This window comes from Elephas maximus, chromosome 1 (assembly GCF_024166365.1).
Source record: "Elephas maximus indicus isolate mEleMax1 chromosome 1, mEleMax1 primary haplotype, whole genome shotgun sequence".
In the NCBI taxonomy this organism is placed as follows: Eukaryota; Metazoa; Chordata; class Mammalia; order Proboscidea; family Elephantidae; genus Elephas; species Elephas maximus.
Window position 1 is genome coordinate 190,761,288 of NC_064819.1, and position 23,371 is coordinate 190,784,658.

The 23,371-nt window shown below is 35.5% G+C and overlaps 1 protein-coding gene across 1 annotated transcript in view; it reads right to left on the reverse strand.

Moving 5' to 3' along the window:
• The window catches only part of TRDN (triadin), a 354,043-nt gene that overhangs the window by 111,104 nt on the left and 219,568 nt on the right, over window positions 1-23,371 (reverse strand). Inside the window, exons 16-20 of the mRNA XM_049874135.1 lie at window positions 21,042-21,071; window positions 20,310-20,327; window positions 16,686-16,718; window positions 16,534-16,560; window positions 10,237-10,284 (exon numbers count right to left, since the gene is read on the reverse strand). Coding sequence (XP_049730092.1) covers window positions 10,237-10,284; window positions 16,534-16,560; window positions 16,686-16,718; window positions 20,310-20,327; window positions 21,042-21,071 — 156 coding nt within the window. The remainder of the gene's footprint in view (window positions 1-10,236; window positions 10,285-16,533; window positions 16,561-16,685; window positions 16,719-20,309; window positions 20,328-21,041; window positions 21,072-23,371) is intronic.

A 23,371-nucleotide genomic window follows, 5' to 3' on the forward strand; every position in this document is an offset into this window, starting at 1 on the left:
TTGTATATGTGTTTTCTATCCATGGTTAGATTTATCCCTAAGTATTTTATCTCTTTAGGGGTTATTATAAATGGTATTGTTTTCCCGATTTCCTTTTCAAAGTTCTCATTATTGGTGCATAGGAATTCGAGTGATTTTTTGTATCTTGATCTTGTATTCTGTTGCTCTGCCAAATCTATTAGTTTCATTAATTTCCTGTAGAATCTTTGGAGTTCCCTGTGTATAGGATCATATCACCTGTGAATAGGGATAGTTTTACCTCTTCCTGTCCAATTTGAATGCCCTTTATTTCTTTTTCTTGCCTTATTGCTCTAGCTAGAACATACAGCACAATGTTAAATAGGAGTGGTGATAAAGGGCATCCCATCTCATTCCTTTTTTTAGGGGGAATGCTTTTGGCCCCTTTGCTTTGAGAATAATGTTGGCTCTTTTTTATTGAGAGTTTTAACAGTTATGTATGTTGGACTTTATCAAATACCTTCTCTGCCTCAATTCAGATGATCATGTGATTCTTTTCGTTTTTTCTGTTTATGTGGTGGGCTACATTGATTGATTTTCTAATGTAAAACTATCCTTGCATATCTGGTATGCATACCACTTGGTCGTGGTGTATTTTTTTTTTTTTTTTTTTTTTGCTGTGATGCTGAATTCTATTGGCTAGAATTTTGCTGAGAATTTTTGCACCTATATTTATGAGGGAAAACCTGGTGGTGTAGTGGTTAAGTGCTATGGCTGCTAACCAAAAGGTTGGCAGTTCAAATACACCAGGTGCTCCTTGGAAACTCTGTGAGGCTGTTCTACTTTGTCCTATAGGGTCGCTATGAGTCGGAATCAACTCAACGGCAATAGTTTTTTTTTTTTTTTTGGTTTATACCCATGAGAGATATTAGTCTATAATTTTCTTTTTTTTTTTTTTTTGTGTGATGTCTTTTCCTGGCTTCAGGATTATGCTGGGCTTCTAGAATGAATTCAGGAGTATTCTTTCCTCTCCTATGCTCTGAAATAATGTCAGTAGTACTGGCATGAGCTCTTCTCCAAATGTTTGGCGGAAACCTCCAGTGAAGCCATCTGGGCCACAACTATTTTTGGGGGGTAGTTTTTATTTATTACCTAGACTATCTCTTCTCTTATTATGAGTCTGTTCAGATATTCTATCCCATTTAGTATTAGTTTAGGTAGGTAGTGTGTTTCTAGAAATTTATCCATTTCTTCTAGGTTCTCAAATTTGTTGGAGTACAATTTTTCATAGTATTCTGCTATGATCCTTTTTATTTTAGTTGGGTCTGTTGTAATGTCCCCCATTTAATTTCTTACTTGAGTTATTTGCTTCTTCTCCTCTTTTTCTTTTGTCACTTTGGCCGTGGTTTGTGGATTTTCTTGATCTTTTCAAAGAATCAACCTTTGGGCTTATTGATTCTTTCTATTGCTTTTCTGTTCTCTATTTCATTTATTTCTGCTGTAATCTTTATTATTTCCTTCCTTCTGGTGCCTGTGGGCTACTTTTGCTGCTTTTTTCTATTTGTTCAGTTGAGCTAACATTTTAATTTTGACTTCTTCTTATTTTGATATGTGTATTTATTGCTATAAATTGACTTCTAAGCACTGCCTTTGCTGTGTCCCAAAGGTTTTGGTTTTTATTCTCATTTGACTCTAGGAATTTTTTGACCTCCTCTTTGATTTCTTCTATTACCCAGTGATTTTCAAGCAAAGTATTATTCAGTTTCTATGTATTTGATTTTTTCCTTTGATCTTCCTGTTATCGATCTCTACTTTTATTGCGTTTTAATCAGAGAAGACGTTTTGTATTATCTCAATATTTTGAACTTTATTTTAACTGTTACTTTGTGGCCTAAAATGTGGTCTAGTCTGAAAAATGTTCCATGTGTGTTGGAAAAGACTGTATAGTTTACTGCTGTTGGGTGGAGTGTTCAATATATGTCTATAAGATCAAGTAGGTTGATTGTGGCCTTTAGATCTTCTGTATCTTTGTTTAATCTATTTCTAGATGTTCTGTCCTTTACTGAGAGTGGCGTGTTGAAGTCTCCTACTATTATTCTTGAACTGCTTATTTCTCTTTTCAGTGCTATTAGAGTTTGTTTTATGTATTCTGGAGCCCTGTCATTGGGTGCATACATATTTATTAATGTGTGGATTGTCCCTTTAATCATTATATAATGTTCTTCCCTGTTTTTATGGTTGATTTTGCCTTAAAGTTTATTTTATCTGAGATTAGTATTGCCACTCCTGCTCTTTTTTGGTTACTCTTTGCTTAATATATATATATTTTTCCATCTTTTGATTTTTAATATATTTATGTCTTTGTGTGTAAGGTGTGCCTCTTGTAGACAACATATTGTTTTTCATCCATTCTGCCACTCTCTGTCTATTTAGGGGTGCATTTAGGCCATTTATGTTCAGTGTAATTATTGATAGGTATGAGATTATTGCTGTCATGTTTGTGCGTGTGCGTGTTTCTTGTGGTGCTTATATTTTCTTTGTTTCTCTTACTTTCCTGTAATGAGTTACTTTTGTTTGTGGACTTTCTTTTCTAACGTTTTATAGATTTTGTGTTGACTGAGTCTTTATGTTTATCTTCCTTTTTATTTTGATGAGTTGGTTTGTTAACTTCCTTTGTAGTTATCTTGAAATTTACCCTTATCTGTCTAATTTGAAACAGCCTTTTATTACTTGATATTGCCTTAACTTCCTCTCCATTTGAAATTTCTATACCTACACTGTTCCCCTCTTTTATTGTTTTGACATTGTTGTCATTTACAGAATTACATCTATTTCCCTGTTTTAAGTCTTTTAGCCTTGTTTTATTATTGAGAGTTCTCTACCTAGGTTGGTATCTGGCTGATGCTGTCTTATGACCTAGGTTCCAGTTCTCTGATGTTGTTGGTTGTTTAACTGAAGGACCCTCTTTAATATTTTTTGTAAGTTTGGTTTGGTTTTTATGAATTTCCTTGTTCTGTTTATTTGGAAATGTTCTAATTTCACCATCATATTTGAGAGAGAGTTTTTCTGGCAATTTTTTTCTTTTAAGGTTTCATATTTGTCATCCCATTGCCTTCTTGTCTCCATAGTCTCGGCTGAGTAATCAGAGTTAGTCTTATTGTTTTGTATTTGTGACTTTTCACTTTTCTTGAGCTGCTCTCGGGATTCTTTCTTTGTCTTGGGTTTTGGCAAGTGTGATTATGATATGTCTTGGTGACTTTCTTTTGGGGTCTTTTCTACATAGAGTTCATTGAGCTTTTTGGAAAGTCAGCTTCTCAACTTTCATATTTGGGGATTTTTCTGCCAGCAAACCTTCAACAATCATCTATGTGTTTCCCATTTTCTCTCTCTGTTGTGGAGGTGCAATCACATGCAAAATTTTCTCTTGATTGTTTCCTACATAATTCTTATGTTTTCTTCATTCTTTTCTCTGACTTTTCCTTAAACAAAGTGGTGTCCATCAATTTGTCTTCAATCTCTCTGATTCTGTCTTCCTTTATTTCAAATTTGTTTCCAAGACCTTCTATTGAGTTGTTCCTTTCTGAAATTTTGTTGTTTATCTTTTCAATTTCTAGTTGCTATTTTTTTTATGATTTTTAATTATTTATTTTGACTTTTTATTCTTGTATTATTTTCCTGAATTCTCCTATTGCTTCATTTTGGCTATGTTTTCATCAGTTTTGTTTGTGTTTTCCATGATTTTGTCTTTTTTTTCCTGTGGTTTTGACTGTGTTTTCATTGATGCCTTTCCTCATTCTTGGAAAGTTATAAATATTAGTCTTTTGAATTCCATATCGGGCCATTCCACTGCCTTTTCTTCTACTGGAAGGTCATCTGATTCTTCATTTTGGTCACTCGCTGGAGCCATCTTGTCCTGCTTGTTTATATGTTTTGATGTTTTCTGCTGTCTCAGAGACATTAAAGTACTATTTTCTTTATTTATTAATTTTATGTCCATTTCTTTCATCCTGCTTTTTCATTTTGTTTTATTATGTCAGAGCAGGCAGGCCAGCCTTACTTTGCTGCTTGCTCATCTGTGGCTATTACCACCTTGTCCTTGTGGGCAGGACAGCAGCAGGCAGGACAAACCCACTTTGCTGTACACTGGTTTAGAGTGGACTGTGGGTCTGCCCACAGTGGGTGCTATCTGCCTCCTAATGTTGGTACAGCAGTGTGGGAGCATTTGAAGCTAGTGCCTGATAGGTAGGGGTGTCATATGGGGAGTGGTACGGGCTTGCTTGCCAACTTTCAGCAGCTGATCAAGTGGCAGGAGTGGAGGGGCATTGCAGGCCCGATTCAGCAGCAGACCTGAGCACCTGGGACTCTCTAGCCCCCATGCCTTCATGTGGGAGTTGGCAGGAAGGGGGGTTTCATATGCAGTTAGGTGGGGGAGAAAGAAAAAATAGAGAAAAAAAAAAGCATAGCTGACAGGTGAGGGCAAGGTGGGCCTTGGGGCCAGCTTGAAGGGTGGGAAGGTGGCATGTGGGGCTAGTTATGAGGTAGAAAGAAAGAAAAAGAAAATAGAATAAAATAAATGGTGGTGCATTGTGGGACAGTGGGTGTGGGCAGGGTGGATGTGGGACAGTGGCATGCTACCGTACTGGTGACACTTTATCCATGGCAGCATGGCATGGTCCTGCAGGAAGGTTGGGAGGTGGCCTACAGGGCTAGGTGTGAGGGAGAAAGAAAAATAAGAATGAAAAAAATGGTGGTGTAATGGAGGCCTGTGAGTTGGCACAGGGTGGGCCCAGGGTCCCATGGGAAGGGAGGAGAGGTGGCTTACAGAATTAGGTGGAATGGGGAAAGAAAATAAAGAAAAAAAAAAAGAGGTAAAAATAATGTCAGTGTGGTGGGAGCTGGCAGGTGAGGGCTGGGTGGACACCAGTGCATAAGCAGACCGTTGGCTCTACCAAGGTGACACACAGTGGCCTAGTGGGAAGGGGTGGAGGTGGCATGCAGGGATAGATGGGAGGAAGAAAGAAATGAAAGAAAGCGAAAAGAAGAAAAAATGTATAAAATTTAAAAGATTTTAAAAAGTACATGGTGGGAGCTGGAGGGTGGGGGCTGATCAGGTTTGGGGTGGTGGGGGGTCAGTGGCTTTCTAGCTTCAGAAGTGCTGTGTGGACCAAAGGGAACATATAGAGGTGGCATATGAGGCTGGTGGGAGGGAGAAGGAAAAGGAAGAAGTGGAAAATAAAATAAAATGGCCTGGCGGGAGCCTGTAGGTGGGGACAGGTGGGCCTGGGGTGGTGGTGGGCTAGAGACTCTCTAGCTGAGTGCTGTTGAATGGTCTGTTGGGAGTGCGTGGTGTTGGTGTCTGGGGCAGAAGGGTGAGGGATGGGAAAGCGTGTTTCTCTAGTTACCAGGTACTCTGTCTCCTGTTGGGAGCTCCATGAAGTTGCTTTTCCATATTCACTGTCTGAGGTCATTGCTGGCTGTGTTCCAAGATGGCAATGTTGTGCTGTGTTAGTTAGTAGGGGCCTCCTCCGTATCCCTCTTTCTTCTCTATTTTCTGTGAGTTTCTTCTTCTACTCAGTGTTTGATCTAGTTCTTTATCCCTTCATTTGATGCTTCATGTTCCAGGAGTGATGTTTGTATCTCTTTTACTTAGTTTTTTTTTTTTTTTTGAGTCTTTGCTGAAGAGGGTCAGCAAGGTTAGTCTTTTTACACTGCCATGCTAGCTCCACTCCTGCTTATTTAATTGTTGTCTGCCTGTTCTATCAGTAACTGAGAGAAGTATGTTAAAATCACCAAGTATAGTTTTGGATTTGTTTATTAGCTTTTAGTTCTGCTAAATTTTGTTTTATATAGTTTGAGATTGTAATTAGATACTTATAAGTGGGTCCTCTTTTTGATTTGATACTTTTGATATTATGGCATTCCCCTTTCTATCTTTGTTAATGCTTCTTTCTTATAATCTATTTATATTAGGATACTCATACCACTTTTTCTTCTAAGTTTTTACCAGATATCTTTTACTTTCCGTCTGTTAGCATCTTTATATTTAGTTGCATCTATTATAAAAACCAAAACCAAACCCACTGCCATCAAATCAATTCTGACTTATACCGACCCTATAGGACAAAGTAGAACTGCCCCATAGGGTTTCCAAGGCTGTAATCTTTAAAAAGCACACTTCCCCATCTTTTACCTGTGGAGAGCTGGTAAGTTCAAACCACTGACTTTTCAGTTAGCAGTGAGCACTTAACCACTGTGCCACCAGGTGAGAAGTAGTATTAAAACAGACTACTGGCTTTATCCAGAAGTTTGGCTGAGAAATGGAGTGGAGAAAAATGGAGGGTGACAGGGAGAGGAACAGAGAGGGAGAGAGAGGAATTAGTAAAGCATAATTCGAAGCTGAGAAAACATTTACAAGGTGAGAAACAAAGCAAGTAATGAGAAAGTGGATGATGCCACAAATCACAAATAGAGAATGTAAAACTGAGGAAGTAGGACATAGCTGAAGAAGCTGGTTTTGATGAAAAGGAGAAATGCCTTAACTTCTCAGAGTGGAGACATGGACATAAATTAAGCAAGAACACTAAGTTACTCTTCTTTTTCTCCTTTCATCCCCAGCCATCTTTCTTTTGCATCATCAACCATATGGCTCATTTCCTCCCCCTCATTCAATTTGCCAGCCTTTAGCTTTGACTTCTGTCACTTGCTCAAAATTCTCTTTTGAAAATCATTAATAATTATTTAGTTGACAAATTTAATCACCAAATGACCACCACTTTGCCATTGAAATGATTTCTGTTTCAGTGGTTACTATAACATTATAAACCATTAAATCTATTTTAACCTCTGTTCTCTCTGACCACTTTTTTTTTTTTTCCTATTTTCTCTGACTTGCCTTGCACTTTTCCCGTTAAATATAATTGTCTCCTAGCATTCCACTCCAGCCCCATTCTCTCTATAGACCGTCCTATAGTGGCAATCTCACTGACTCTTACTGTTTCTACCATTACCCCATGTAGAGATCTCTCTAGTAAATATCTCCAGCCTTGCCATGCTCTGTGCTCTAGTTTTAGCTTTAGTCACCTACACGATGGAGCTACCTCCATGTGTCATGAGCATTTTAACTTTACTTATGATCCAAAGTTAACCTTGGCTTTCTTCCCTAAGTCATTTCTTACATTTTTGTCTTAATTTTTATTAAAAATATGAACAACATTCTTTTAGCACCCAGTCTGAAATTACTGTCATTAAATTATCTCTCTTTTGCCCTTCCAAAGCTGATCAGTTATCAAATCCCATTGAATCTGCTTCTATAAAAGTGCTCACATAAAAACAAAACAAACAAAAAACAAACTCTTTGCCATTGAGTGGATTCCAATTCACAGTGACCCTAAAGTACAGAGTAGAACTGCCTCATAGGGTTTCCAAAGCTGTCAATCTTTACTGACGCAGGCTGCTACATTTTTCTCCCTCGGAGTGGGTGATGGGTTTGAAATGTTGACCTCTTGGTTAGCAACCAAGTGCTTAACCACTGCACCCCTAGGACTCCTCTGAACTCCCTCCTTTTCAACCTCATAGCTAATACACTAGTGCATGTCCTAATACTTCCACCTAAATTATTACAAAAAATTCCTAACTAGCCTGGTTTGTCTAACCTTTCCTCCTCTAATCTCTTTCATACATTGTTACCAGGGTGAATCTTCCTAAAAGGTCTCAATGTTATTCCCACACTCAGAATTTTTCATTCACCCCCTTATTGCCCATGGTATAGAGTCCAAGTTCATCACTGCCTTGCCTTGCTCTAGTTACCTGTGCCCAAAATAAACATAAAAAATAATAAATTATACTATACTAAAATTATAATTTATAAATATAAAAAATAATAATTTACATTAGTATAAATTATTATGCCCAGCATAACTTAGGGCCCTGGTGGTGCAATGGTTAAGAACTTGGCTGCTAACTAAAAGGTCGGCAGTTCAAATCCACCACCTGCTCCTTGGAAACCCTATGGAGCAGTTCTACTCTGTCATATATGGTCACTATGTATAAATTATTTTATTTTACGCCTGTTTTTAAGTCATATTTTCTTTGGAAGTATATACTATTTAATTATAAATATTATATCATCTTTCTAATTTATTTTTTAGGTATAAGTTGAAATGCACATGAATTATTAAATTATTACTTAGGATTGAAAATTTTAAAACAATTTTAAAATCAGTAATTTACACTTAACATTGCACACAGATCCCAGTTTAGACCTCAGTTTAGAGGAATAATGCTCCAATGTTTTAACAACAAAAATAACCCCTCAGTCTCTTTCTTATTCTGCATATTTGGGGAAGGCTAAAAGGTGGTCATGTAAATTACGGAAAGTGTTGTAGAGACTGAGGGACATAAGGTATGTTTCCATGTGTGGCAGATTGTCGGTAAGTGTTTCATGACTTTATCCGAACCTACATTCAGATTCCTATCCTTTTCATTATTCTACAGTCTGATCCAACCTGAAGCACCCAGATTTTTCCCATGTTCCACTTAATGCCCCTGAACAGAGTCAATTTAAGAAAACGACACCACAATAAACAGAAATACATTAATTTGGGCTTTTCTGGACTTCATGACTCCACCATTCACGGCACATTGATACCTAGCAAAAGATATCAATGAAACACGTGTTGAGATCAAAAAATGGCATCAAATATTAGGTTGTTAGGAAAAGAATTGACTAGGAAATGGATTTTCACTCCTGTGTGCTGTAATTTCAGAATAATAAAGAGTACTGTATTTAAAGCAGGGCACATATTAATTTCTGTAACTTAATTGTTGCTGATTAAATACTACCTTTCGATTATGGTTTATATTTTTCTTTACACATATACTATCCAATTTTTGTTGTCTTCCCTTAGATCTATGTGTATGTATATATTAACTTAGAATGTATATTTAGTTATATATGTTACATATAATTGCATTAATTATATAGATAGGAAAAAAATTGCTGTTGAGTCAGTTCCTACTTATGGCAACCTCATGTGTATGAAAGTAGAACTACACTCCATAGGGTTTTCAATGGCTGCAATCTTATGGAGGCTAATCTTACGGAGGTCTTTCTTCTTCAGTGCCAGTGAGTGGATACAAACTGCCAACTTTTCAGTTAGTAGCTGAGCATAAACTGTTTCCACCACCCAGGGACCTAATTATATGTATATAATATATATATATATTTTTAATATATGTTAATGCATATTATTTTATTTTCACATATAGAAGTCCCTGGTTGGTGCAAACAGTTAACACATTGGGCTAATAACCAAAGGCTGGAGGATAGAGTTCACCAAGAGGCTTCTCAGAAGAAAGTCTTGGAGATTTACTTCTCCCCCCCAAAATCAAACATTGAAAACTCTATGGAGCACAGTTCTACTCTGACACACATAGGGTAGCCATGAATCGGAATCTACTGAATGATCTTTATATATATATATACACGTGTGTGTGTGCGCGCGTGCACGCACACGCTGAGGGTAGGGTTGTTAAATTGCCTCCTAAGATACTTCCAAAGACATTGGATACATTACTGATTTCTTTTTTATTTGTAAAAGAGAATAATGCATTTCAGATTGTTACGGTTTGTTTCAAATTTGGATTATTTAAAGCCTTCATCATGATAATTGTTTTAATACATATTAATAGTCTTAAAATATTTTTAATATCGCCCCCTGAAAGGAATCACTATTAATATAAGCAGCTGCTTCTGGCTAGACATGAAAAGAAAAGTAGCTTTGAAAACTTAAAGTTCCAAAATGCTTCTTAAAGCACAGTGTCCCCAAGTCAGCATCTCATCTTATAATTGGATATTATTTTTTCAAAAAGTTGTCATTGTTCATGTAATTTCTATTAGTCAGAGTCTTGCTTTTCTAACCATTAACCTCCTCAGGCAGTACAATTGAACTTGAATGCTCTTCAGGTGATTGGGATGCTATTGAGCTTAATACAGCTACGTTTCTCCAATTCTTTCAAAAAACAATTTTGCAATTTGACTACAACTAGTAGTTTTAATTTATGACTCTAAAGGAATAAAACCATTGGTATTAGAATACTAAAGACAAGGCCTCATTAACATGGATACCAGAAATCTTGTGCAAACTGGTTTTGTTTCCATAACCAATGAAATAGTAACATCAATAGAGGTGTTCTATAAGCACTAAACCAGACATTAAATTGGAAACCTTAGCAGAAATAGATTGCAGCCATGGTATCTTTTTCTTAAGCTGCATTTACCTTTTTTAGTTGAGGCAGCACCAATCTCTTCTTTAGTTCGCTCAGTTTCTGCAAATTCAGATATTAAAGGGATGAAACATGGGTATCAGAGATGCCAGATCAATACCTTAAAGTATTTTAAGTCAGACTAGAACAAAATTGCCCCAAATGTAAAATGTATGCAACACCTGAGAGCAAAGCAAGCAGCAGAGGCAGGCAAGCTATAAAGTGCTTTTCCTTTTTTAAACTAATAAACTTTCTTTAATAACAGTACAGAACTTTTTACCCAAGATACAATTTTATGATGTTATAATTGTATGTGTATGCAAGTAGTGGTCATAAAGGAAGGTGGCTTGTTCCACAAAATACATTGAGATACTAGTTTATTAGTGTATAGCCAAACCTTAAATGATATTCCAATTGTCAGGATGAGCACTTGAAAGGCCTTTTTTGTCTGTTTAGCTGTATTTATGGGGATGGCAAGATAGTGTTTGACCTCAATTAACTCTACATTGTAAAAGATTAGCTATAATATTATAGAAAATTCTTTTTGAAGGTTGCTTCAAGTGTGAGAGAAAGAAAGACTGAAAATGGTATCTTAGTGTTTCTGAATATCTAGAGTAGAAAGTAAGAAAACTGCTGGACCTTAACACTAAATCATTGAACCTAAAGAGTTTTCCTTTTCTTCAAGTTTGTGGACACCATGAGAATTCCTACCCTGAATTGATACAGTTCCCAAGTGTTTCTGTGTCTTTCAGTATTTTTCCTGCAGTGACTTCAGTTATTTCCACAGGATCTAAACCGTTTCATACCACTAGCTCATTCCTCTTCTGAGTTGTGTTAGGTGCCAATGAACCGGTTCCGACTCATAGTGACCTTATGTACAACAAAAGGAAACAATGGCCGGTCCTGCGCCATCATCATAATCATTATGCTTGAGCACATTATTACTGCCACTGTGTCGATTGATCTCCTTGAGGGACTTCCTGTTTTTCACTGACCCTCTACTTTACCAAGCATGCTGTCCTTCTCCTGTGACTGATGCCTCCTGATAACATGTCCAAAGTTTGTGAGATACAGTCTCGCCATCCTTGCTTCTAAGGAGCATCCTGGCTGTATTTCTTCCAAGACAGATATGTTCATTATTTTGGCAATCCATGGTATATTCAATATTCTTCTCAAACACCATAATGTAAAGGCATCATTTCTTCTGTGGTCTTCCTTATTCATTGCCCAGCTTTTGCACATATATGAGGATATTGAAAACACCATGGCTTGGATCAGGGATACTTTAGTCCTTGAAGTGATATTTTTTTCTTTTTAACACTCCAAAGAAGACTTTTGCACAATATTTGCCAAATGCAATGTGTCTTTTGATTTCTTGTCTGCTGCTTCCATGGCTGCTTTTTGTTGTTGTTGTTGGGTGCCGTCGAGTCGGTTCCAACTTATAGCAACCTTGCATACAACAGAATGAAACATTTGCAGTGTCCTGTGCCGTGCCTGCAATCCTTGTTATGTCTGAACCCATTGTTGCAGCCACTGTGTCAATCCGTCTTGTTGAGGGTCTTCCTCTTTTTCGTTGACCCTGTACTTTACCAAGCATGGTGTCCTGCAGGACTTATCTCTCCTGACAATATGTCCAAAGTATGTAAGATGTAGTCTTGCCATTCGTGCTTCTAAGGAGCATTCTGGTTGTACTTCTTCCAAGACAGATTTGTTCATTCTTTTGGCTGTCCATGGTATATTCAATATTCTTTGCCGGCACCACAGTTCAAAGGCATCAGTTTTTCTGTTTTCCTTATTCATTGTCCGGCTTTTGCACGCATATCATGTGATTGAAAATACCATGGCTTGGGGCAGGTGTGCCTTAGTCTTCAAGGTAACATCTTTGCTTTTCAACGCTTTAAAGAGGTCTTTTGCAGCAGGTTTGCCCAATGGCAATGCATTTTTTTGTGTGTGTGTGCATTGAAGTAAAATGAAGTCCTTGAAAACTTCAATCTTTTCTCTGTTTATCATGATGTTGCTTATTGGTCCAGTTGTGAAGATTTTTGTTTTCTTTATGTTGAGCTCTAATCCATCTGAAGGCTATGGTCTTTAATCTTCACTGGCTAATATTTTCAGAAGTAGACTGCCAGGTCCTTCTTCTTAGCCTGTCTTGGTCTGGAAGCTCAGCTGAAACCTCTCCATCATGGTTGACCCTGATGGCATTTGAATACGGGTGGCATAGCTTCCAGCATCACAGTAACACACAAGCCACCACAGTGAGACAACTGACAGACATGTGTGGGTCTAGTTATTTTATTTAATCCAGTGCTAATGACAATCACAGTTTACCTTTTCCATGGATTTGCTGTAAACTTATCAATCTCACCATGTTTTTTAATTCAATGCCATGGAATTACATTACAGGTGAATTTAGTTTATGCTAATTCAATTATACATCTCACTGTCCCATTTGTATACCATACTACAGAGGTAATTGAAGATATTTTTAAGGATATTTGTAATGACATGCAATTTTCATCTTAGGCATTAACTTTTATAAGTAGTCCACTGTTTACAGCAACCGTATAGATATTCTTCAGTTGTGTGATTTCATTGCCAAAAAAACACAGTTTTAGTTAGAGAAATGGCTGGTTGCATTGTTAGTCAAGAACTTTAGCAATTTGTGAATTAATTATCTTCAGCAATTTGTGTCGAAGGATAACGTAAATGTAAAGTCCAAATTGCTAACAATATAGGGAGTTGAATATTAAATCTTTTGAAACTTTCATCTTGTGTTGAACGTGATTTGGCAACTTAATTTTCCAGCTAATTTCCTGTAAAAGATGCCGATCTCTTTAAAACCTGATTGAAAATATTCCCTATAGACAGCAGAATTTACAGATCTTTTTAAATTTCAAATGAATATTTTTATCTATACATTTTTCTAGGACAAAAATGTCCAGACTCAGATAGACTTTCAAATTAAAGTTCTCTAGCAGTGCTGCAAAATTATCAGTTTTGTTTTATATATTTTCTTGATTACGCACTACAGACTAAGTATTGGCATACTAAAGACTCCATAATATAGAGTTCCAATCAGCTTTACATTCAAGTTAAAATTCTCATGGAGATATAAATGGAATTTTGGATTCATGTTGTATCTCTCACTATGTGAACATTTTCAACAGTAATATTTTCTAAAAAAAAATCCCCACCAAACTAGTCAGTAATTTAGTTCCAGTTTTTGTGTCATATATCTGCCAGTGATATAATCTGTCTTAAAAACCAAGCACTGGTTTTTAAAGCATACATTTGTTTTATATAGTATTATCATCATTAATAAAGTTTATGATGCTCTAACTGAAAGAAAAATATCAACATATTACGTTACACATAGAACTGAGATTTGACCACAAATCCAATATGTTGAGAGCTCAGAGAAGCTAAAACGTTTTTTTCCCAAAAATCAAATACTTGCTATTACGCCTAAAATAATTTTCATTAATGACAATCTGTCAGGTACTTCATCGAATAGAGAAAAACCAAGAGAGACATTAGTATTTCTCCCTTAGCCTGCTGTCAAAGCTACTATCAGTTCAAACGTGGTGGTGTGCTCTGATGATCAGTCAATATTTTAGAGCCGAGGATAGAAACCACAAAAGGAAATTACGGCTTTACAAGAGTGGTAGTTAGTAAAACTGACAGGGGCTTCATTTTCTTAAAGACACAGTGACTTTCACTGGTAGAAAAATTATGTTTCCTAATGGTTTGATCAAGTGATTAAGCATTAGGGAAATTAAGTCTGATGTGTTTAAGAAACTGAAGAGATCACTTATCATTCTGCAAAGTGGGAAACAAAAACACAAACACACAAAAAGGGGTCATGATCTGGACAAATAAGCATTTGCAAATGAAAGCTCTATAGGCAAATTTTAATAATAATGAATTCACAAAGAAGATGAGGATGAGTTATTTTGGATGTCATTCCAGTACAACAGATAAGCGTATTGAGACACATTTGGTAAGCCAGCCTCTAAAATAAGCCTTAGAGTTGTAGACAGCAGAAAACTGAAGTGAGTCAACTGCTAAATTATGCTCTTTTTTTTAATTTAAGTTTTGTTCAACATTACTTGTTTTTCATTTGGAGCTATTAAGGACATAGAAATAATAAGCTCTATATGAATTGAGTCCATTTTTCTCTCCCTAATTTAATTGCATAACAGATTACTTTTATAATCTGGCAAACTAAAGAAAAAAATAGATCTGAGAGGATGAAAATATAACGCTGCCATTTTCTCTGATATTCTCGAAATACACCGTGATTTGTATACTTTTTTTTTTACATTATTCATACATCTTCTCCCAACACAGAATGCTCATTCATGAGTCATTCGTTTTAAGTTTTTATATGTAGCCCGATAAGTTTTCCTTAAATTCTACTAAATGGTATGAAAAAATAAATTGGTAAATGATCCAGTAGTTTTAATTTTTAAAGGTACAAATGATTATTGCCATCTTGTTTTATTTTAATCACGCCCTGAATACATAATAAGGTCTAGCAATTTGAATTATTATATTATGTCAGGTTCAGTTTAACTATTTTAATGTTTAGCTATTAAAATCCTTAAAACTGCTTGTTCAGTAGTCAGCCTGTATGTCTCTGTGTTTCTTTGTTTCTGTGATGTACGTTCTATTTTACCTTTCTGGATACATGCCTAAGTAAGAATATGTGTTATGGCCCATTTGTGGCAATATAACCTTGAACAAATAGGCTGTTCTCTGTAGACAACACATTTCTTCCCAAAGGATAAATATCATCACCGTTAATGTGACATGATGAAATGTGCAATTATTTCATCTTGTAAATTATTTGAAAATTTTTCAGATTCAAAAAACTTTAAAATGTGATTATTCTATATGATATTTTTCTTTGTATCCAATAACCATTGTCAACTGCCATTTTGTGTCTGGCATTGTAATAGTCACTCTAGGGCTGAAGGGATAAAAGATATTCTCTATATTCTCTACGTTCTGTCTATTTAAAGGTGGAAAAAGAAAAATAACATTAAGCCTAACAGTATTTAAGTTATTATATATAAAATAAAGAGAATCACACTTTGGAAACTCATTGGCGAGACATCTGAATGAACTGGAATTGTCTGAGGAAGTTTTAGAAGCTGGGAAGAATAAGGGACTTGAGCTATGTATTTACATAAGCCGTAGGAGCTCTGTGGCCCATTAGTTAAGAACTTAGCTGTTAATTAAAAGATCAGCAATTGGAATCCACCAGCCACTCCTTGGGACCTCTATGGGTCAGTTATACTCTTTCCTATAGGGTCGCTATGATTTGGAATAGACTCCACGGCAACTGGGTTGGTTTTTTTTTAGTATAGGGTCTGTAAAAAAAGGAGTCGCAAAAGACCGGCAGTGGGTTTTATACTATATATTTACATAAGACTGGGTGAGTGCTATTTCCATGTAAACTCAATAAAATAGAAAGAAAGGCTAAATGGACGTTATACGTGGTTATGGCCACTTCCACACACATACAAAAAAAAAAAATACAAAAAGCCCCTAGTAAAGCCTGTGGAATAGGAGTTCGCCAGGAAAAAGCTAAAATTTCATTTCTTTTCTTTTGAAATGAAATATTGGACAGGTTATATATTAGAAACTTAAAAAAAAAAAGATTTGGTATCTATACTAACTGCATTTTTCAGATTTGTTTGTCCGATTCTCAATTCAATTTTGTCCTCACTAGAATGTAAATACACTGAGGGCAAATTCTACACCTACTCTCGTGGCGGTGCCTCACAGTACTCCAAAAACGTGGTTGAGTAACCTTATGGCTAGGGAGAGACTACTGGCTGGATCTAAACATCCCACCTTCTAAAAGCAAAGCAATACAAGGTGGGTCGACAGAAAGCATTTTGTTCTTGTTTTTTTTTTTTTTTTTTAACACTAACATGTAAAACAGTGCTTCTCAAACACTGGACAAAGGAATCCACACAGAAATCTTGTAAAACTGCAGATTCTGGTTCAGTAGGTCTGGTGGGGAGCCTGAGATTCGCATTTCCAGAAACTTTTTAGGTGTCACTGATACTGCTGATTCATAGTTTCCACACTTAGAGTAGCGAGAGTGTTATATATTATCTGACTTCCATTTTCTAAAATTCCATTGATGCTAATTCTATGTCAAGAACTGGAAAAGAAGTTACAAGATAGAAGAATTTCTTGCCATTCACTGTCACTGTCCTTACCACCTATCTGATGCTACAGCATTCATCAACACTGGACATCAGGTAGAAAGAGCCCAGAAACACCCATCTTACTCACCTGAATGTTCCTTCTTTGGTGACTTTGCTGTACACAAACAAGGAAAGAAAATAATTCAATATTCAATGCCATCCAAGTGCAATTCAACATTCTATTGCAAATTAAATACTATTGTGAAATTAAGATGAGATCATTTTAATTTAAAATATTACCTGGTTCCAAGTGTTTTTCTTTCTTTTCCTGTTCTGAAACATATTATTATTGTTATGATTATTATTGCTGTTGTTTTACCCATTGTAATTTAATTTGTCACAATTTAATTTGTTTAACATAAAGGAACATGCGTGTGCTAGTGCTGGATTTCAACAAACAACAGTAACTGCCATGCAGTGACTAATATATCTAAAGTAATCTAAAGTAATACATGGGAAAGCTGGACAGTGAATAAGGAAGACCAAAGAAGAATTGACCCCTTTGAATTGCGGTGTTGGTGAAAAATATTGAATATACCATGGACGCCAAAAGAACGAACAAATCTGTCTTGTAAGAAGTACAGCCAGGATACTCCTTAGAAGCAAGGATGGTGAGACTATGTCTTATATACATTGGACATGTCAGAAGGGATCAGTCCCTGGAGAAGGACATCATGGTTGGCAGAGTACAGGGTCAGCGGAAAAGAGGAAGATGCTCAACGAGGTGGATTGACACAGTGGCTGCAACAATGAGCTCAAGCAAAGCAACCATTGTAAGGATGGCGCAGGACCGGGCAGTGTTTCGTTCTGTTATGCATAGGGTTGTTATGAGTTGGAACTGACTCGATGGCACCTAACAACAACAACAAAGTAATTCTGTTCTTCCATTTCCCCTGGGAATTTCCTTACAGAACAGCATCAAAATATTCCAAATATTAAAACGCTACCACTAAAGGAATTCAAATTGTTCATGCATAATAAACTGAAAAAATAAAATAGAGCCCATTACGGATGAAAAAAATTAAATTAAAAAAAATCAAATTTTTGATGGATAAAAAATTAAATTTGCTATCATATTAGGTTAATAGAAAATAAATTTGGGATAAAAAATAAAATCAATGCATAATTATTGCAGTTGTTTTAAAATAATTTTCAGAATGATGAAAATGGACACGTTTCATGTGATGAAATTTTCTTACACTGAAGAATACTTATTTAAGTAAAACCAAGACTGTGCTGAGGCAGATTTAACTAATATAAACTAAGAATTTTCAGGGGAATGCAAAATACACCTCCCTTGTTTTTTAGGACAAATGTTCCTTATGGTGGAGCCCTGGTGATGCGGTGGTTAAGGCAGTGGGTTTTAGGTTGGGTTCTTTATGAGGTTCTTTTTAGATAGTGTTTCATTTTAAGATATTTAAGACTTTTGTGAATATTGTATGAAACAAAGCATTATTCTGGCCACAGATTAAGCAGACATTTATAATTAGCATTAATTTTATATGAATTGCTATAATCTACATCCTTATTCTTAAATTTTTTTTCACATCCTTATTCTTATTTATTTTGCCTTGACATGCTTGTCAAATTAATATAAAAGGAGATTTTCAAGACAGACACATTATTATCTGATTTTTATAAAAAATTAATGGAGAGATTTCTTAAAGTTTCCTGTAATAATTAGATTTTAATTAGGCAATATCTATGCTGAAAATTGTAAGGACTATATTTTAGATACAAAAAGTGTCATAAAATCTTATCATCTCTCAGAAGTTTGGTTTTGTGTATTAGGCTTGTAGTTAAGCAGTACAAGAAGCAACCTACTGACACCCAAACTATCTCACAGGCAGTAAAACAAATAAAGCAAATAATCTGTCCAAGTGTTACAGGTCAAAAGGAAGAAGCTGAAGGGAATCTTAGCTAAAACTAAACACACTGAGAACATTACTAAAAGTTGTCTGAAAAGCATGGAACGATTAAATATATTGCTTTTTTTTGTTGTTGAACTGAAATAACAATTACAAAAATATCCCTAAGAAATCTTTAAAGTGATGAACAGACAGATAAAAATACTGAAAGCGGATTTGGGTCTGCAGCAAAATGGAATGTGAGCTATGTCTGAGATTTCAAAGTTAAAAATATGGGCCTTCTACTTTGGTCAGAAAGCGATCATATAAACAAAACAAAACCAAAAACCTGTGCTAATTTAGAACAATATGCAAAACAAGTGTTTATTATGTGGGATATTATATGGGATAGTTTAGGATGTAATTATTGAATTATCCTTTTCAAATATGAACTAATTTGCCTTTTAACTTTATAAAAGCAGACGAACAAACCCAACTCATTGCTGTCCAGTCAATTCAGACACATAGTGACCCTACAGGACAGGATAGAACTGCCCCATAGGGTTTCCGAGGAGTGGCTGGTGGATTTGAACTGCGAACCTTTTGGTTAGCAGCTGTAGCTTGCCATAGCCCTTAATTACTGCACCACCAGGGCTCTGTAGGAACTGCTATATCATGCTCACAACTTAATTTTTTTCTTTACTTTTTATTTTAAAATAATTATAGATCCACAGGTACTTGCAAAAAAGTAATTCCAGTGAAGGAAGCAGTTGGGTTGTAGATGAATGTCTGGGAAAGCACATTTATTTATTAAATATATCAATGCCCTGAAGATTACCAAGGAGTGCAGTGCATATACAGGAACTTTTAAATCATATAAATAGACAGCAATAAAATGAGGTCCTTAAGGTTATATATATTATTTAGTACTGTTTTTTAAGTCATTAGTTGGCCTCCATTTTCCTGTTGGTGCAGTGGTTTATAGGGTGGGTTCTGTTTCCATGTGCCAGTGCTCATCAGTCTCTGTGCCCACACATAAATCTAGGAGTGAGTGAGTACACACTTGTCTATAGATAGATTGCTCCCGCTGGCAGAGTTGTAGTATAACTTCATGATTCTCTCCACAGGACATTTTAGAGCATTTTTATGACAAAGAATGTCTCAGTGTCCTAGTCTTTTGCAGGGCAAAATAAATATTAAAAAATGATGCATATTTTAAAACATTTTTTAATATCACAAGGATCTGAAAAAGCTTTATATTCATGAAAATGTGCCGATTTTTAATGGCTGATTGAGTAAGGTTAAATTGTTTTTGTTTTCGTTTGTAAAATATATCCTATTTTCTTCTGGGGAGAGTATACATGTGCAGAAGATATCACCTCAGGACAGTGGGCTTTACTGAATCGTTACTAAACAGCTTTACTATCGTGTGTTAAAGCAACAGTAAATGACGCCTAAAATTATGCGTCCCAAGCAATGCTTCTGCACAGAATTCATAGTGCCTCTGGGGGGAAATCAAGTACTATGGACAAAATGTCATCTGTTTGTGGATATGCAAAATATTTGTGCATTACAAGAAGAAATATGGGGGAAAGAAGTTGCATAACTAGCCTGGAAGAGAACATTTTTTTTTTTTGGTCCTTTCTAAAGACTAACAGCTAACCAGATTATAGAAACTAATTTATATAAAAATAAGACAGTTTTGGTTAAGGGAATGTGATTGTGTTTTTTATTGTGATTATGAGACTGTGGATAGTATTATCAGACAACTGCATGAAGTTGAACAAAGGAATCGAAGAATGATTGCCATGCTTTTCAGTCCAGAGACCATATTCATTCATTCTGGCCCTTCAGGTTTATTCTTTCATTCTAACAACAAACAGCAAATAGAATTCACATGCAAAAATTGTAGAGAAGGAAGATTCAAAACTGCAAATCTAAAATATACCAGCAGTTCAAAAATAGTAGAAATGAGAGGAAAAAATATGCACAAGTATATTTTCATGTATTTCCTTACTTTTTCCTTTGGGTTGTTCTGTTGAAAGAAATATAAACAGAAAAAGAGTGTCCTAAAAACTTGAAAGATAAACTTTACCTTCTACCATATTCCTTAGGACTATAATTTTTTCCAACGCCCTCATCTCTCCCCCCTGAAATTTTACAGAGAGTATGGCTCTCAGATATTGTTGGTTGTTTTAGAAGTTTCCATAATTTAGTTAAAAAAAAAAACTTTTCTTGACAATGAATTACCTTAAGATTATATTGCTTAAGAGAAGAATCAAATTATCTTTAGTTTAATACTGCCATAAGAAATATTTGGCAGTAATAAAAAACAAGCAGCAAACAAAGCCAAATGCTGTGGTCCTTTTAAATCTATGTATAAATACATGTGAACAAGTACAGAAGGCACAGATATACTCCCTAAATGAGTTATGATTCTTTTCAAGATTTACAGGGATGATTTAGTTCCTAACTGATGCTGGTGTTTCCAAAATTAATTGAATTTATGTTTTTCAGTAGAAGAAATGCTTGATGTTGAACATTGCACATTAGCTTGTTAAGCAAATATTTCTTTGAAAACAATTACTGCCAAATACTTCTCATATGGCATTCAGTTAGAGGGGCTTATGCCTCTGTCTCTCGCTCTGCTATCCCATATACAGTTTTTTCATATGTGTTTATTCTTTAAGAAAGAATGCTATTTGGGGCTTCATCAAATATAAGAAAGAAAAAGGAACATTTCCAATACCTTCTGCAGGTGTCTTTGTTTTCTTGGAATCTGAAAAACACAAAGATAAATTATTTATGAAACAGATAGGATAAAACAGTAACTTATTAGCTTACAACAAAATGCCCATAAATACTAAAATAATTTTCCACCAAATGGATTGAATGCATGATATATTTCTAGAATACAGAGTCGAAAGAGAAATTATTCTGTTTTTGAGAGGGTGAGTAATTGAGCAAGTTATGAGATAAGAAACTTTTTCAAGTATTAAATACAGAAATAATATGAAAGGCAATATCAACATATAATTTGCCTAGAGGTTACATTGTGATTATAGACGGTAGTGATCTTTTAGAAGAAAGTCAAGCTGAACAAATGTATGGTCTATTTAGGTAAGGGTGGGCTAGAGCCTGTGAATTTAGACTGCAGCTTCTTCATCTGTTCATTCTTAAGTCATTCAGGTGTGCTGAATTGCCCTTCCTTTGAATAATCAATACATTTCCTATTGTAATTGTTGCAATCATGGAGTCGATTCTGACACATGGTGACATTAAATTGTTCCTATTATAATGGAAAAGAAACAGGTCGATGTTGGTTCATAGGTTACTGATAAACACATCATTGTGTTTAATAACTACTATGTAGTACATAGTTTGCTATGTAGAGCCCTGGTGGCACAGTAGTTAAGAGCGTGTCTGCTAACTAAAATGTCGGCAGTTCAAATCCATCAATGGCTCCTTGAGAACTCTATGGAGCAGTTCTACTCTGTCCTATATGTCGTGCTATGAGTCAGAATTGATGAGATGGCAACTTTTTTTTTTTTTAATATAGAATTGTGTATTCGGGGCACCTGTGGCTTACTGGTTAAGAGTCTGGCTGCTAACCAAAAAGGTTGGCAGTTGGAATCCCCCAGCGGCTCCTTTGAAATCCCATGGGGGCAGTTTTACTCTGTCTTACAGGGCCTCTATGAGTTGGAATGGATTCACTGCAATGTTTTTTCTTATTATTACTTTGTATCCAGTAGTCAACAGGCATCTTTATTTTATCTTTAGTCTTTTGGGAGTTTAGACTGTATACAAGAAATTTATTATTCTCCACTATATAGGCCACAAAACTGTCTATTCTTACATAATGAAAATAAAAAGAAGAGACTTTGACCTCATTAATATTAGGATGGAGGCACCTTAAAGTAAATGTTTGCTTAGAGCATTTTATTTCTTATCTTCTGTGTTCTTTTACTTCTTCTGTAAATTAATTTTGAAATTTTTCTGTTATTATGAAATTGGTGTTGTAATACAGAACTATAAATGGATACCTACAAAAGATAAACTGTTTTCTGGCTCACAATTATCCAGCTTAGAACCTAGAATAGTAGGCATTTACTAATAATTTGCAAGTTAATGGATTGTATGCCTTATAGTGATGCAATGGTACCTTATCATTGCTTCCACAATGAAGTGATGGCTCTAAAAAGCATAAGGATGACAGTGTGTAGGAGTTTATTACACATAAGGCAATTAGATGATCAACTAAATGTTTGTATAAAGAAATGATAAACTCTCTCTCTCTCTTTCCAGTAAGATTGTGGTGAAAGTGACAACCTACTTCCATAGAAGTGTAAGCTGAAAATACACTTTAGGAAAGCAACTTGAAAAATATCTATGAAGTCATAAAAAATGAACATGCTCTTTGACCTAGTAATTTCACTTCTAGAAATCTTAAAAGAAAAAAATGTGAAATTATGATAAATACATATGTAGAAAGATCATCTTTTTATGGCATTGTCTCTGAAAATAGAGGAAATGTTAAAGAATACATGGCATATCTACATAACAGAAAATATGCAGCCATTAAAATGATGTTTTTGCAAATTATGCCACAATCTGAGAAATTTTAAGTATATAACATGAATTGAAGGGAAACCTGGTGGAGTAGTGGTTAAGTGCTATGGCTGCTAACCCAAAGGTTGGCAGTTCAAATCTACCAGGTGCTCCTTGGAAACTCTATGGGGCAGTTCTACTCTATCCTATAGGGTCACTATGAGTCGGAATCAACTCAATGGCAGTGGGTTAGGTTAGGTAATATGAATTGAATAGAGAAAAACAAAAAATATAAGCATAGCATAATTAAAGTGACTTTTTTGTGCACTTGTGAGTACATATATGAAGAAAGACTATGTGAGTATATAGATGAAGAAAGACTAGAAGGCAGTATGCCAGCATACTAATAATAGCTGTGTAAAGATTATGCAGTTAGGTGAGATTTCATTTTTCCTCTTTCCAGAATTTTCTAATTTTTCCTTAACATGGATATGCTTCATGTAAGGGGGGGGGGGCGGTGATGGTGGTGGT